This window comes from Ambystoma mexicanum, chromosome 7q (genome assembly GCF_040938575.1).
Source record: "Ambystoma mexicanum isolate Mex_15411 chromosome 7q, UKY_AmexF1_1, whole genome shotgun sequence".
Taxonomy (NCBI): Eukaryota; Metazoa; Chordata; class Amphibia; order Caudata; family Ambystomatidae; genus Ambystoma; species Ambystoma mexicanum.
The window spans coordinates 1,107,514,049-1,107,530,802 of record NC_090941.1 but is presented as its reverse complement, the minus strand read 5'-3'; the positions used below and the strand labels follow the sequence as shown (position 1 = coordinate 1,107,530,802).

General features: G+C 47.8%; 1 protein-coding gene across 7 annotated transcripts in view; it reads right to left on the bottom strand.

Moving 5' to 3' along the window:
* ARFIP2 (ARF interacting protein 2) overlaps positions 1–16,754 on the bottom strand; it is a 466,032-nt gene that overhangs the window by 34,260 nt on the left and 415,018 nt on the right. For all 7 annotated transcript variants that reach the window (XM_069640486.1, XM_069640481.1, XM_069640482.1 and 4 more), the window contains one exon: positions 882–1,056. In XM_069640486.1, the coding sequence (XP_069496587.1) occupies positions 882–1,056 (175 nt within the window). The remainder of the gene's footprint in view (positions 1–881; positions 1,057–16,754) is intronic.

The window sequence follows — 16,754 nt, the reverse complement described above, 5'->3', positions numbered from 1 at the left end:
TGGGAGCACTTGGGCACGTTTACCAAACCCCAGCAGTGTAATGGTAGGTTTACAAAATGCAAGGAGAAAACATTGTCCCGTAATTTAAGCGTAGCTGCCCGTCTTGTGTTGATAAAGCTAAGCATAAAATAGCGCTGCACTATGAAATAATGGCAATTATCTTACATGGAGCTAAAAAATGCAAGCTGTTCAGCTAATTTCCATAACCACAACGCATTGCTTTGTGCACGTGAACTGGAAGGGATGGCTACCAGTGAACACTGGCACCTGTGGCTTGTTAACGGAAATGTCTTATTCTACGGTTTGAATTTAGAAATCGCCCCATAGGAGTAATGAGTACTTGCAATAAAACGTTTGTAAGGATCACAAAGATCTGAGCTCATGGCATCAAGATCATCCACCACACCAGTTCAAAGGGAGTTATACTCCTGGCAGGTCTTGAACGCAGCCCAGGCAACTGCTTCCAGGCACGGATCATTGATTAGGTCTGAGTAACAGTATTTTACGTTCTAGTTTTGGAATTAGGGAGTCAAAGTGGAATTTGAGTTAAAATGTAGTTTACATTCCTCACGAGTTTATTTTTAATCCAGTAAAAGATTTCTAATTATGAAAGTTATTTTGGTTGTCTTCCATACCAAATTTAGCATTGAGCAATTCCTGGTAGTGACTAGATGCATTTGTATCATGATCAGGGAACCATGTTCACACCGCTCCTCTTTGTGGTACGTTTTATGGCGACCACAGGTCTGGACACATCAACTGAGCAGTGCAGATGCCAGCAAGGGTGAACACCTCCATAGTACCTTTCCTTGCAGTTTGGCCCGATTAGAGGCAGGTAAATGGACAGGTGCATTGCCATTTGAAACCCTGCCCATGCTTACCTTATTCTCCTCCAAGAACTTGAGTTTGATGGCCACGTCTCCCCTGAGCTTCTCATACTTTTCCCTGTGAATATGAAAGTTCTGCTGCGCCACATCGATCCTTGAAAGGGTGGCTGCATCGCGGGGTCCCAGGTTGAGCTCTTCCAGATCTGTGCGATAGGCATCATACTCCAACCTAGGAGAGAAGATAAACAGAAGACTGGGTACAAATCCACATTGAGGAGGCCTGCCAACTACTTCTGGAGGTCATTTCATTTTTAGCAGAAGCACTAATTGCAACTGTGATGGGGCATTTCCAACAAAGTCCCCACACAGCTCCATTCGCTTCTAAATACATGGCTACTTTCGAGGTCTAGTAAGTCACAGGTGTTTAATTTAAACAAAGGGCACAAACTTTACGGGTATAAAAGACAGAACCATTTAATACATTAATGATGACAAGCAGTCTGTTCGAACGTCATCGGAATGTCAGCACTTGTCTGTAAAAGAGATGGGGAGGGTACGAGAGGAGGCAACTAATCTTCACAGCAGTCCTCCAGGGTCTGCTTTAATATGGGGATGCAGCTTTTCTAGAGTCCCACTACAATGTGAGTAAACAAGCTACATGCCCTAACACCACACTGGGTCAAGAAGACCCACAGCAAGAAAGAGTCGAAAATATATAAATAAATAAATACTTTTAAAAGCTGAATTAGTTGAACATGCAAAATAAAGAAAAAGAAAAAAAACGAAATGGGTGTGCATTCTTGGACTTGTAGTCTTCCATTCGTGATGTGGAGTACACATCTATGATGGTACTCCTTTGGCTTAACGTGTTCATATAAGGCTTTATATGTTATCGGGGTGCTTTACAAGTGAACTCATTAAGATCCTATTACTGTAGTTCCTGAAAGGCAAACAAATATTTGTACTAATTTGAGCGCGGAAGGTACGCGGCCAGGTGCCTGAATGCATGACAGACTGTGTTAAAATCCTGTTTTCACTGCTTAATCAAAGTGTGTGATGTTAGGCAAATAATGTAATCTCACCGTGCCTTAACTGCAAAATGTGGAGTCCTTAGATGGGATTCAAACTATTAAAAAAAGCCTCCCGTAAAGTGTGGCAAAATGTGGTCTCCTCATGCTCATCTGTTGGCGACTCAAGGGCATCGCCTAGAATTGACTTATTGGAGCACTAGCCTTTCCTCAGCCCCTTGTTACTTGAACTGACAGGAGGATATATATTCTTAGCCTGTCAGTGTGCTGGGAATTCTAGCTTAATGGACAAACTGCAGCAGAAACAAGACTAACTTCCTCCCCTATTGCTGCCAACCACCAGAGTTGCTTTGGCTGGATAGAGCCCTGCCTCCCAGGAAAGTTGCTGAATGTCTTTGTGAGGCCTCTTCTGCTAGGTTAGTCTGGGCAATGCTGCAGGACCGCCCAAAGCGAGGTAGGGTAACTGATGTTACCATCAGAAGGCCTGGAGAGGGGCAGCCCAACCTCTCCCCCTCTCTGCTCCTCTCCTTCCCCCAGCCAAAGAGACACGCAGTCTGTGCAACACAATACTGAGGAAGGATGAGGTGTGAGCAATCTTCATGCAGCAAGGTGCTAAGCACCTAAGGAAACCAACAGGCAGGCAGGGATCAGGTTCAAAGACCTGCCCCCCCTGGGGGGCCAGATAATCGGCTATCCGGCCGGGGGCTGAAACATAACAGCCCCCACTATTATACATATCAAAGACCTGGGTCTTATAAATACAGAGCGGCACGCTCTGAGAAAACACAAACAGTTTGTGGACCCTGAATGGAGACCCAAACACACAGGAGGTGCACTGTTTACTCAGTGCCTTCCAAACCTTTGCTTCTTTAGGAAACTTTGAAGCTCGCAGCGTCTTTATTTCCCTGTGAACATTGTGCTGTTCATGAACCTTTGCACAGCCGGGAGACGAGCGGCGGACAATGAACAAACAAAGAAGCGGGAGTTCCACTTACGAGCGCGAACGAGGAGCCTGCAGTGCAGCCCGGCGTAGGCGGTGTCTTCAAGAAAGCTGTCAATTACAAGGTAAGCCGCCTCGCCGGGCTCCGAGCACGCAACAGAAACACTGTTTCTAAGCGCAGCAAACAAAGTAAACATCCGCAGGCAGCTGTTTCCCCGGCAGACGTGTCTATTTCGAGAGTATAATTGCAAATTTGAAACACAGAGGCTGTGGGGGAAATCCCGTGCTGGGGAACATTATATTCAATGCATGACGAATTTGAAACAGGTCCCGTTTTCGATAGCTGGCATATACTTGTGGCCTCATACACCACCTGGAGGCATTTTTTAAGGTAACAACGCCCCACCCCCTTTTTTTGACAACATGCATACAATTGTGTCCCTCATACAGCAACTGGGGCATTCTTAAGGCTAATGACAACAATGGGCATGCGCAAATAGTTATATCTAACAAGAGAAAGCGAATCTGGGCTCAAGAAGTAATCTGCTCTCAAAAATCCACTGCATGAGTTTATTTGAACTAAACCAGATAATTTTTTTGGGGCAACATTGGTCAGTTACCTAGCACGGGTAACAACAGTTTCAAACCCGCAACGAATCTCACGAATAATGTGCATGATAGCCGGTACATTTGCGCAGCAACCAGAAAAGCTTATTTTGAAATGTGTACAGAGACTGCTGACTTGGTTTCAAACCCCTACTGGGCCAAACGCAGCCTTTTCAAAAATGTCTTTTCTTTTAATCAAAACAGGCTGAAAGGGAAACATGGGTCCCAAGCGGAAATCACAGGAACCTATCACACCAGCACAGAAGCCCAAATCACCCCACCTGCTGGCAGCCCTCGAGGCCGTGGAACACTACTGTTGGGCCTGGGTCAGGGAAAATATGTACGGACTACTAAGGGAAGGGACTCCCATACCACCCAGTCAAGATGACGTCACAACTCCATCAAAGAGATAGAAAGTGACAGATGGCCCTTGAAAAGCTAACAAAAAACTGGCAAAATTGTGTGAGAATATGTCAGAAATGCAACAGTTATTGCGGGAAATGAGGGAGAAACAATTGCCCCAAACAGGGCAACAGGGGCCCACAAACCACAACATACGCCTAGAACTTACCCTATTGGAGACCCCCCCGCACCAGCAACTATCCAAACAATAGCAGCATCAGCCACATCACTGCCACAGGTGCCAGCAACGCCAACAGCTGCCACCACAGTTGCACCAACGGCAACCACGGCAGACTCAACAGGTACTTTAAAAGCATGGGTAACCCCCAGTACAGACCCAGTGGGACAAACTGGGCAAAGCAACAGCAACCCAACAGACATAGCAATGATCTGCAATGCCCAATTAGATTTATAAATTAAATCCTTTCAGACTGAAATACTGAATAGATATAAAAGATGCCTATCATGGAATATTGACACTACAATCAAAGAAGCCATATGGGCCAAGGAGTTCATAGAAATCTTTTCATTAATAGAAGCCCAACGCAAAGGGAAAGATGCTTTTAGGGATCCCAAAAAGATTGAAGAGAAAGCCATAGCCAGAAATGGCCAGGTAGAACAGAACTGGGACAACTGGCTTCAGGCTTTTGCCATCTTGGCAACAATATACGAGGAGAAATTTCGCCACAATGGCAGAAAAATATGGGCTTGCATGGACAAAATAAGAGAAGTGAAAGTTGCTCAGAAAGGGAAGACCTGGCTGGCATACGACATCAGATTTAGGAGAAGCATGTCAGAGAGGCCACCCATAGAATGGGACTAGGCCCAAAATGACTTGTACATGTTAAATGCTGAGCCCCCAGCGGAGGAAGAGGCCTCACAGAACTCCTCCAAAAATAAGAAAAATACACAAGGTTCCAGAAATAACGATAATGAGAAACATAAAAAGGGGGAACAGCCCTTTCGGAAGAACCAGCCATGGGCAGCTAAGTCTAATACCCACAGACAAAACAAGAACCACACTACTAAAGCCAACATTCCATGCAGGAATTTTGGGAAAAACCAGTGCACCTGGGGTAAGGAATGCTGGTACAAACACGCTTGCACAAACTGCAATGGTGACCACGCAGCAAGCAACTGCACAAGACTGCCAGCCAAAAACTCAAAAGATTAGCGCCAACCACGCCTTTTCAACTCCCATCAACCCAACCAATTTTAAAGAAGCACTCTTGAATTACCCAGACAGGGAAAACAGCGAGGCAATCTGGCAGGGTTTTTCCAAGGGCTTTATCATCCCATTTAAGGGCACAGGGTGACAGAACATCCCATTGAACCTAAAGTCGGCAAGGGATAACCCCCAAATAGTGAAGAGCAAAATCAAGAAGTAACTGCTTTTAGGCAGGATCGCAGGAACCTGGGGCCACATGCCCCTCAAAGATTACATAATATCACCACTAGGACTGGGCCCCAAAAAAGAACCTGGGAAAATTAAGCTAATTCATCATTTATCCTATCCCAAAGGCCAATCACTGAACGACGGCATTCCACACACGGAATCCACAGTATCCTACACACTTCCAGGAGGCGGTAAGACTCATACAGGAATGTGGCAGGAACGCCCTGATGGCCAAACTAGACATTGAATCCGGTTTCAGACTTTTACCAGTCCATCCAGATTCCCAGCAATGGTTAGGTTTTACTTTTAACAACAGATTCTATGTAGACAGATGCCTCCCCATGGGGTGCGCAGTATCCTGCACCCTATTCAAGCAATTCAGCTCCTTTTTTCAAGGGGCTTTCCAAAAACAGAGACCAGGGACCAAGGTAGTACACTACCTAGATGACCTTATGGTAATATGCCAAGCAAATTCTGAGGAATGCAACCGGGCTCTGGTGAAATTAGAAGGAATGGCCGCACAGTGGGGCATACCTCTGGCAAAAGAAAAAACGACCAAACCAGCCACCAACATAATTTTCCTGGGCATTGAAATTGACTCTGCACAGGAATTATGCAAGATCCCGAAAACAAAAATTGCAGAACTCGTGGAGAAAATACAAGCCCTGACAACAAAAGACAAGGGCACAGTTAAAGAAATTCAATCATTAGCAGGCAGTCTCAATTTCGCTGCTAGAATAATCCCTCAAGGAAGGGTATTATCCAGAAGTCTGGTACTAAAAATCAAATAATTCACCAAACCCCACCTACACATCCGACTAGGCGCAGAGGTGAAACAAGATCTGGAAATTTGGGGGAATTTCCTCAAGGATTTCAACGGGACCTCACTTTGGCAAACACCTTTGAATACATGGACAAAAAGGGTCCTTTTCACCGATACAGCCGGGAGCAAGGGGTTTGGAGCCATACTAGACACAGAGTGGGTGGCAGGACACTGGCCCAACTCATGGCATCAGGAAGGGTGGTCTAAAAACATCACCCTCCTAGAAATATTTCCCATCTGGCTAACATTATACATCTGTGGCAGGTAGCTAGCTAACACGGAACTCTTGGTCTGGTGCGACAACATGGCATTAGAAGGCTCCATAAACAGAAGGTCTACCAAATGCTCTTTAGTGCTAAAAGTCCTACGAGCCATCACAGCAATCACACTACAAGAAAACATTGTGGTCAAAGCAAAGCACATCGCTGGGACAGATAATGACATTGCAGATGCTTTATCTCACTTTCAGTGGCCAAGATTCCGGGAGCTAGCGCCACACGCCCGGGAACAGATGACGCCAATACCGGCAGAATACTGGAAAATAATGGGAAAACAAAAATAACGGCATCAACGCCAGCGCCAGAGAGCCCAGGCTGGGATGCCCAACAAGGACCAGGCACCTCAAAAACGGGTGCCAACAATATAACGGCATCAACGCCAGTGCCAGAGAGCCAAGGCCGGGATGTCCAGCAAGAACCAGGCACCTAAAAGACGGGTGCCAACAACTCCCTGGGCTTCCTCACAGAGATGGCAGGGAAAGCGCTGGCAAGCACCACCGCACCGCAGTACAGTAAGTGCTTACAAACAGTATTTAAAGCCACAGGCGTAAACCATGTAGAGTTAACAACAATTAAAGACATAGAAATATTTTTAAAATGGGCGCATGAACAGGGCTTTAAGAGAGATTGGGCTAAAAGACACCTAGTTGCAATCTCATATTTCTCAAAAATACGGGGTGATTAAGACCCCACCCAAATCGCTCTCATTTCTTACGCTTTGAAAGGTTGGGGCAGAATAGAGGGCCCCCAGGTGGATACCCGCCGCCCCCTTGATTTCAACAAACTGGTACAAATTGCAAACCAGCTGGAAGCCATATGCTGGCATCCATACGAGATATTGTTGTTCAAAACAGCTTTTTTCCTGGCGTACTTCGGGTCCTTCCGTGTAGGAGAGCTCATTGCTTCCAGCACCAAGGCCACCAACGGTCTGGGCGTCATGGAGGTCAGGGTCAGACAGGACAGCAGCATAGAAATCCAGCAATCTAAAACTGGGGCAAAAAGAACTATCAACATTTGTTGCATTGATGAGGCAGTAAACTGCCCGGTATGTATCACCAACCTCTATTACACACAAAGACCCGAGGTTGGGGGGAGGTTTTTAATCCACAAGGACGCTTCGGCATTAAGCCGCTACCAATTCAAAGGGGTGCTGATGAAAGCAATCAGCAATGCAGGGTGGGACCCCAAAGGTTTTGGCACTCACTCCTTCAGAATAGGTGCCACCACTTCAGCATGGCAAGGAGGTTTAGCTCCTCAACAACTAAAAAACATAGGGGGTTGGAAGTCATATTGTTACAAAATATACATCAGACCACAGCTAATATAGCCAGCCGCCCACATTTTTCTTTCTCCCCCATTCATACAGAAACATCAGGCGAAGGGAGGACCACTCTCCAATCAGCATGCATAGTCGGCCACTCTTATCTTCAGGACGGGCCGATGGGCAGAGGAGACCAAAGAAAGGCCCCCTTTCAGAAACACCATTTCCTCATGGTGGGGATACAGAGGCCTACGATGGGCAGAATCCACGAAACACTAGCGGAGCTGGTCGCATACAGAGACCCGCCAGAATTTCTGGTCATACACCTAGGGGGCAATGACCTAGTGTCCACTGGAAAGAGAAATTTAAATGAGGACATGTGTTCCTCCCTTGCAGGCATTTCACACAATTGGAAAGGAACGGAAATATATTTCTCGGCCATCCTACCCAGAAAGAAATGGCAAGGGGCCAACTGCTACAAATCCGTGGACATTTCTAGAAGAAAACTCAACAGGGGGCTAGAAGAATTCTGTATAGCAAGAGGACTGGGCTTCATAAAGCACACAGCCATTACACTGAGTGACCTTTTTCACAAAGACGGCACCCATCTATCAAAACAGGGCATGGAATATTTCTTTCGAGAAATTACAGCAACTCTAGCCTCCAGGGGTTGCCAGTAGGAGATACTTTTGGGGGGACCGCGGTCAGCCGTCAACCTGCCCACGTGTGGCGGCACGGGCCAGAGGGGGTACCCTCAAGACCCAGTGCCCAAAAGTATGTTACTATCATGATATGTGATTATTGTTATCGCCATAACCATATCTGTACAATAAAAACCTACAGCCTTTTATTGCCAACACTTGACAAACAATGTGTGAGCCAATTTATTCTGGGTGAGGGTATGGGATTGGCAAACAAATGTATGCATGCATATGGGTTCAGCAGTTATAGCACAGCACAACCTCTGACATTTTCACAGTTTCTTGGCACTTCAGAATGAGGAGTATGAGACTAACATAGGAGGGGTGGGAGCAAGGAGCGGTTGCTTTTTCATAACGTCGTGTGCAGATCTCAAATGATAGGGATCTTCATTGTGTGTACATTTTAGGCATTTTGCAAGTTGCCTGGAGCAGTGGATATTGTGCACAACAGGTTGATAATGTAAACTGTGTGTGTGGTTTTCAGTTTTGTCTGGCAGAGTAGTGTTTAAGGAGTGTGGAGAGTTCGGTTGACATATATGGTGGATTGGCCTGATGTTTGGAGACATTTAGTATAGACACGTGGGTCTTCGGGTGGTGGTCACCTGTGTTTCGGTGCTAGGGTGGAGGTAGACCGAGTTTGTCGGGTTTGTTACTGTACCTTGCTCAACAGAACTTAAACAACCAAAGGCAACCCTTTTCATTTTGGAAACATCACAAGTTATGATATGATATGGCATTTATGACGTGCCTATAGACAAGTGTTTCAAGGCGCGACGAGGCAAGGGAGGGGCAACAGAGGGAAGACAGAGACAACGATCCGACTAGGCCAGGTAACATTGAGATTGCGCAAGTGCAGGGAAGGTGGGAATGGGAAAAATGCAGGGGAAAGGGGAGGGGGCAGTGCAGTAGATAGGATCAACAGTAAAAAATAAACAGAATAAATAAAAACAGTAGGTAAAAGTGCAGCCAGCATGTGGCAAGTGGAGGGGCGAGTGCAGACATCAAGTGTCATGAGCAGGGGGGGGGGCACTGTAGGGATACACAAACAGCCCCGAAGTGCAGGTGTAGCCTGGGAGGCAGTGCAGGTGTGCAGCTGGCGGGGCAGGGGACCTGGGACGGAGATCAGAGGGTGGCCAGGTGACCAGTGCAGTGTCAGTCAGGAGTTCAGCAGGGGAGAGGAAGAGAGAAGGCAGAAACAAAGAGGAAGGTCATGAGGTGCTTCCGGAACTGGAGATGGTTCTCCCCAAGTTTCAGGGAGGCTGTTGCAGAGGGAGGTCCCAGCAGAAGAAGGAGATCTACCAACAACTCGTTGCTTGGAGAAGCGACTGATCCTGAGGGAGTTGGAGGTGGATGAGCGAAGAGCTCGAGAAGGACGGTTGATCACATTTGGTAGTTTATATGCATACAAAACATTATTTCTGCAGCCTTTAAGCTTTGCTCTGCTATATTATGTGATGTCAGGCCAAGTGATGCTATGTCACGTTACACTATGCCATGGCACAGTCGTCAAGGCCACCAATGCCATCTGTTGCCAGGGTATCCTGTCTTACACTGAAAAGACACAACTGTAGTGTCAAACAGGCTTAAATGGGACTGCTACAATACAGCTGGAAAAGTATGATGAACTAGCAGCCAAAGCCAACAACACACCATCCCACAACCACAGAATTACCTTTTTGGCCAGCACCAATAGAAATATGGATTGTGTCCTTTAAGCTCACCACCTTTACCAGCAGTGTCAGTAGCTCAATGTACTTTAAACTGCTGCATTTGGGCTAACATTGGAGCTGATTGTGAAGTGCCAGCAGGGCCTCCATCATGGCCGCCGGCATTACTATATTCTGCTGCTGTAGGCTTCCAGCTCTGCGAGGTCTGCCTAATTGGCGGGGTCAGGCCTTTATGCTTCATCCGGCCCGGGAGCCTAGCAGGCGACACTGGCCCCCTCAAAGGGCCAGGACTATCTCTGTCTGGCCCTGTCCTTTGCTTCCACCTGCCAACGGCGCTGGCTATGGGTAAGGCCCCCCCCCCCATCACCATGTGCTTGTGTTGGCTACCTTTATGTTACTGAGCTCCTGTGGCTACGCCTGATTTTGAATCATTCATGCAAAACGCTCCACCAATTTTTTGGAATGTGGCCTCTGCCCACTTTGTACCCTCGGCAACGCCACAAGCTCTCTTGCTATCGTGAGCTCATATTGCACCAGATCAGACCACCACGCCTCTGCAGCCTTACCTTTCACCCCACACTGCCCGGGTAGCACGCATAAAGTACTTAACCATTACCTTCCACAAATCACTTTGCATCCTTTTCTGTCTTGCCTAAGTGCTCCTTTGCTCGTATGTTGATCTGTCTTCACTCGGCGTGCTTACCAGCCTGATCTAAACTGTATCTAAACCAACTTGCGCAGAACCAGCTTTCTCTGTGATAGAAGCCGAATTTCAGCTAATAATATCAGCTTTTCTCCTCTACTGTGAATATCATATCTGTGTGTGCCGAAACGGTTACATATGCTAAAAGCGAAGCCTTTACCTTACCTTTCAGCCTATTTTGGAAGTGAAATCTATGCCCATTTTCCTCACCATTAGGAAAAATCGAATCTGCCCATCTGTGATTGCTGGCTGCGTTTAAAATAGTATGCACTTTACTCACCTGTTGGAAAGTTGAATCTGCTTATCTCCTAATTCTGGCTGTGTTTTAAAATGTATGCTTTTCACTTGCCTGTAGGATAAATCGAATATGCCTATCTGTTAATTGCAGATTATATTTAAAAAGTATGCTCTTCCTTGCGGCTAGTGGGTCGTGCTCTGCAGTGCCTTCCTCTCATGCCCCTAACCCCAGTCTCCACTATGGTGCTCTCAAGCTCCCCCATCTTCTCCAACTGCTTCTCTATCCCCTATCCTACTCCTCTGTAACACTCCTTCTCTATCACTTAGCCTACTCCTCTGTCTAAGACTGCTTCTCTATCACCTATCCTACTTCTCTGTCAAAGACTGGAATGACATTTCAAGAAGGATCTCCTGGTCTCCAACCCTGGTCTGCCCATTGCTCACACCTGTGTCAATGCTTCTTTCAGGCAGACCCACATGGATATCCTTCTTCATTCCCTCTCCAGCCCTCTGGGTTACTCACATGGTGTCTGTACTCGTCCCCTTTCTCTTGCCCTCCCATTTACTCTTGGCATCTTTCCTCTTCTCCAGGTCCTTAATTAACATCTATCAGAATGTCACACCCATGGTCCAGGGCTCTCTGTCCAACCTTCTCCTTCTAGATGGGCATCTTCCGTCTCTTACCAACTTCCTCCTCCCCTCTCCTGCCTCTCCTCTCGGTCCTCCCTCTGCCATCTCCAACAGGTCTAACACACTCCTGTACCCCTCTTCGAAGACTTTCAAAAGTGGCAACCTGCTCCACCTAGCTACCCTCAATTCTCACTCTGCCATCAAACATTCCTCTGACATCTGCCACCACCTCGAGGATCATGACCTAGATGTCCTTACTCTCACTGAGACATGGTTCACGTACAGCTCTGTCACAAGTTGTCACACTCTCCTCCCTGGGGGGGGTTACAAGATCCTCTCTAAACCTAGACGTAACAGGCCTGGGGGCAGAGTGGCCCTCATTTTGCCGGAGTGGGTCCCTGGTACTATCATACCCACGTAGTCCTAGTCCTCTTTTGAATCCTGTGTCTGCAGGCTTGATGTCTCCCCGACACCTCTCTGACACTGGCCGCCATCTACAAACGGCCTGGCTAGGGAACCCACTTCCTCTCTGAATGGGCTGACATCACCTCCTCTTTCGTGACCTCCTCCAAGCTCGTCTGCCTTGGAGACTTCAATATTCACCTCAACTCCCACAATGCAGCCTTTGGTTCTTTCCGCAACCTCTGACTCTTTCCCCCTCCATTCTTCCCTTTGGTCCAACGCGCTATGCCGGACACACCTTGGTTGCTCTCATCTCCTCAGAACCTCTCAACTCCAACCTTCTCATTATGAGGATCCACCTGAAGCCTGCTGCCAAGTGCAACTCCTGGTATGACTCTGATCTGGCCGCTCTGAAACGCAAGCTGAGTGGAGGGGCAGCTTTCAAGCACAACCTCTGACAAACTGGCCTGCCGCCTGTTCCAAAGGCAATACAGACTATCTGCTCAAACAAGAGGGCATATATCCAAGCCCGCATCTCTGTGGCCACTAACAATACGGGTGAACCTTTCAAAATCTGCAAAGACCTAACCAACCCTACTGCAGTCTCCACTTCTCCTATGCCTTCCCTGATCCTCTGCACTTCTCTTGCCTCTCACTTCATTTAAAAACTCAGGACATCTTGTCCTCACTCTCCTCTACCCCACACCCTTCTGTCTCACCCTCTCAGGCCTCACTTCGACCCCCGTTCCCCTCCCCTCACACTCTCCTCCTTTTCTCCCATAACACCCAATGAGGTTTCTAGACATGTCCGCTCAATGAGAGTCTCAAAAAGGTTTCCCCCTTGCTCCTCCAGAACCATCAAGGACAACATGTTCTCCCTTGTTCCAGCCCTGGACGATTTCTGCAATCACTCCTTTGCCACTGGATCCTTCCCCCTCACTCCTTTAAGCCCTCCCTTGTGCACCCTCTCCTCAAAAAGCCTTCTGCAGACCCTTCCTGTCTGGCAAACTATCAACCTATTTCCATTACCCCGTCCTGGGCAAACTCTTGGAGAAGTTGGCCATCTCCCAGCTTATTCACCACTTGAATCTGTTGGTTGTCTCCACGACCAACACTCTGGTTTCAGAGCAGTCGGAGGCACGGGAGCTTCTCTCCTGAACACCTGTGAAGACTTGCTCTCTAATCTAGATTCCAGCTCCCCTTCCGCTCTCATCCTTCTTGACCTTTCCTCTGCCTTTGACATGGTCAATCATGACACCCTGATAAATCGGCTCTGTGATACTGTAGGATATGATCATTTATTTATATAGCGCCTATACACAATGTGTTTCAAAGCGCTTCAAGGCAAGGGAGGGAACAAGGGAAAATACAACCACATTCTTACAGGCCATGAACAGTAAGGATGGGAAATTAACTATCGTACTCGGCCTGACGACATTTCAGATAGTGCAAGAGCTAAGACATAGATAAGAAAGGGAGGGGGAGAGTGGGAAGGAAAAGGAAACAGACATTCCACTACCGTACTAGGCCTGACGACATTTCTGGTAGAGCCGGAGAAAAACAAAAGGTGAGGGAGAGGGGTGCAGAAAGGGAGGAACAAAACAAGCGACTATCATACTAGGCCTGATGACATTTCAGATAGTGCTGGAGGCGTGGTGGGGAGGAAAAAAACAGTAATGGCAGGGTGGAGGAAACAGACGAGGTTGCTATCATATTAGGTCCAGGGACAATTCTGATAGAGTAAGTGCATAGAAGAAAGTAAGGGGAAGAGATAGGAAAACGGAGAAGGGAAAGGAGGAGAGAAAAGAGATTAAGCAGTCAAAAAGAGTGGCGAAGCAAGAGTGGAGAGCGAATACAATTGCAGAAGTCATTAGTAACACAATGTTGCAAGCCAGGATACAAGATGAAGATGGGAACAGCATGATTCAGGGCCACCATGAGTACAAGATGCAAAGGAAGTCCAGCATGAGAGTTGAGAAAGAGTGACGCACCGTGAATGAATGCAGTCCATAAAAGTCAAATCCAGCATTGGCCACAAGACAGTGATGGTGAAGGAAGGCACCAGGTGGGCGTGGCTTGCTAAGTGGTGATAAAGAGCAGCAGGCAGGAAGGTACCAGGTGGGCGGGGCTTAGGCCAGGTGACCTAGATCCACTTGCACCTGCTCCCCATCTGCAAAGAAAAAGAAGCTGGAGGGCTCCTTAAGTAGGGAAGCAAAGCGGCAAGCAGGAAGGCACCAGGTGGGCGTGGCTTGCTAAGTGGTGAAAAAGAGCGGGAAGCAGGAAGGCACCAGGTGGGTGGGGCTTGCTAAGTGGTGAAAAAGAGCGGCAAGCAGGAAGGCACCAATTTGCCGGGGCTTGCTAAGTGGTGAAAAAGAGCGGCAGGCAGGAAGGCACCAGGTGGGCGGGGCTTAGGCCAGGTGACCTAAATCCACTTGCACCTGGTCCCCATCTGCAAAGGAAAAGAAGCTGGAGGGCTCCTTAAGTAGGGAAACAGAGCGGCAAGCAGGAAGGCACCAGGTGGGCGTGGCTTGCTAAGTGTTAGGGAGAATTCTCTGTTTAGGCTGAATTTCCTAACCTAATGATTCCCCAGCAGCTTTGCTGGATTTCTGAAGTTTGTTTTTTTCTCCTGCCAAGAGTGAGACTCTTTTTCTCCCACTCTTGGACATGATTTGTGGTGTTCCTTTGAATGTTAATGTGTTTCATGGGCTATGGGGTCTTTTACTCCATAGGGTCTCATATGTTTTTTCTATGTGTGTTACACCGCACCCTCCGTGCAGTAACACCGGGGGTGTCATAGTGAGCCCCCTCCATAGACTCCATACCCTGGGACTGACTACTGTCTCCCAGGGCATGTAAAGTCACCATTGGCTTTACTAGTCCCAAATTATTAACAGAACCAGTACAAACCATCATATTGTAGACGTACTGGTATGGGCAATTCGATTGCCCCTGGGTCTGTTATTCGAGGGGGCACTGTCCCGTCCCCCCCTCGTCGAGTTTTGGCTGGTGGCAGTGGATACTACTTTTTATATTCAACCGGGAATATATCTCTATGGGATTTTCCCATTGTTCGAGGCTAATACTTTTTAACATAGCCTCCAACATACCGCCGGTTTATTTATTTAATATTAATTCACCGGTTGGTATTTTCTGCCAGAACTCGGTTTTAAAATGGCGTTTGTGTTCGCCTCTGTAACTCCAAAACCAAAGGTCGAGCCCTTTGTTCCACTTTTTGGCGGGCTTCTCCACAGAAGCCTCCAAGAGTGGTGCCACTCTGTCTGGGTACCACAGGTGGTGTGGGAGGGGGTTTAGGCACCCTGGACTGAGATACCTTAGTAACTCAAGTCACACTCTTGTGTGATTGGCCGGCTCACCACTTAGCATGTTTGATTGACAGCTAGGCTGAGTGAATGGGGGTGTGCTGCATAAAAGCAGGGCTTTTGGGACTGGAACTTCAGAAGTCGCCACAGGACCTGAAAATGCGATGAGGGAGAAGCTGAGCCGGCCTGCTACGACGACACCACCGGTGGAGCCCTGCTGAACAGACTCACCACTTCCCAACGACAGAGGAGGTCTCCCGGCTGGAGAGTCTTCGTCCCCTGAATGGTGGGCACAACCAGTTTACCTTCCTTTCTCGCATCCCAGGGCGTCTTGTGGTCGAATTGCCCGTGCCAAGCACCCCGGCAACTGGATAGCCACTTACCACTGGACCGCGAATAAAAGGACTGTTCCTTTTAATTGAGAACTCCGCGGTTGGTTTCTTCCCTGGCAGTGCAACGGACCCCTGCTTTCCTCCCCGACGAGATCCTCTCTTCCTCCGGACGAAGCACCGACTTGCAACCGCTGCCAGGAACAACTGCCCCCGTTGGAGCGTTCTCACCATTTTAAGGTACCGTGTCCGCCAGGCCTCCCTTTCTAAAGATTGCTGCAAGGTAACAATAATTCCTTAACCTTCTGGACTGGGCTGGCCGCCTTGACCATCTAACTGGTCCCTTTCTTTTTGGTCCAACTCTTTCTGAACTTATTGCAAGACTTTTGGGCACTTTGAACCGTGTGACCTTGGACACATTTCGACCGGAGCCTCTTAAAGTGGGTCCGGCCTTGTTAACTTTGACTTTACGGTTTTAACCTGCTTTTTTCTCATACTGTGTTCTTCCGAAAGTGTTGGGATCTGTTTCTATCTTTGCTCTGCCTTTCTCTCCCTTTTAAACCGATTGATTAGAGTGCCATCTTCGTTAAGCGCTCACCGCTGTCTGAAAATAAGTGTTGCTTTACTTAAAGACTTGTCTAATAATCGTTGAAGGGAGTGTGTATCCTTTAGTGACCGTGTTTTGAACTGCTTAATATTGGTGCCAGTGTGTTTAACTAGATGTGTTTTTAAATAAATAATTATATCTCTTTTACACCAAGCTCTGGTCAGTGTCTGCTTGCTCTACTGTGTTCTATTGACCTATTGTGAATACTCTGTATACTGCCTAACTCTTCTTGAGAGAAGTCTGACTGCTCAGCCACAGCTACCAGGTAAATCTGGGTGGTACAGACTGCTACCAATTGGGTTTACTGCCAACCACCTGTAGTCTTAAATCTTTTGCAGTGGTCCCAGAGGGAACTGCACAGGTTTCTGCCTAACACTAAGTGGTGAAAAAGAGCGGAAAGCAGGAAGGCCCCAGGTGGTCGGGGCTTGCTAAGTGGTGAAAAAGAGCTGCAAGAGGAAGTCACCAGGTGGGCAGGGCTTGCTAAGTGGTGAAAAAGAGGGGCAGGCAGGAAGGCACCAGGTGGGCGGGGCTTGCTAAGGGGGGAAAAAGAGCGGGAAGCAGGAAGGCACCAGGTGGGCGGGGCTTGCTAAGGGGGGA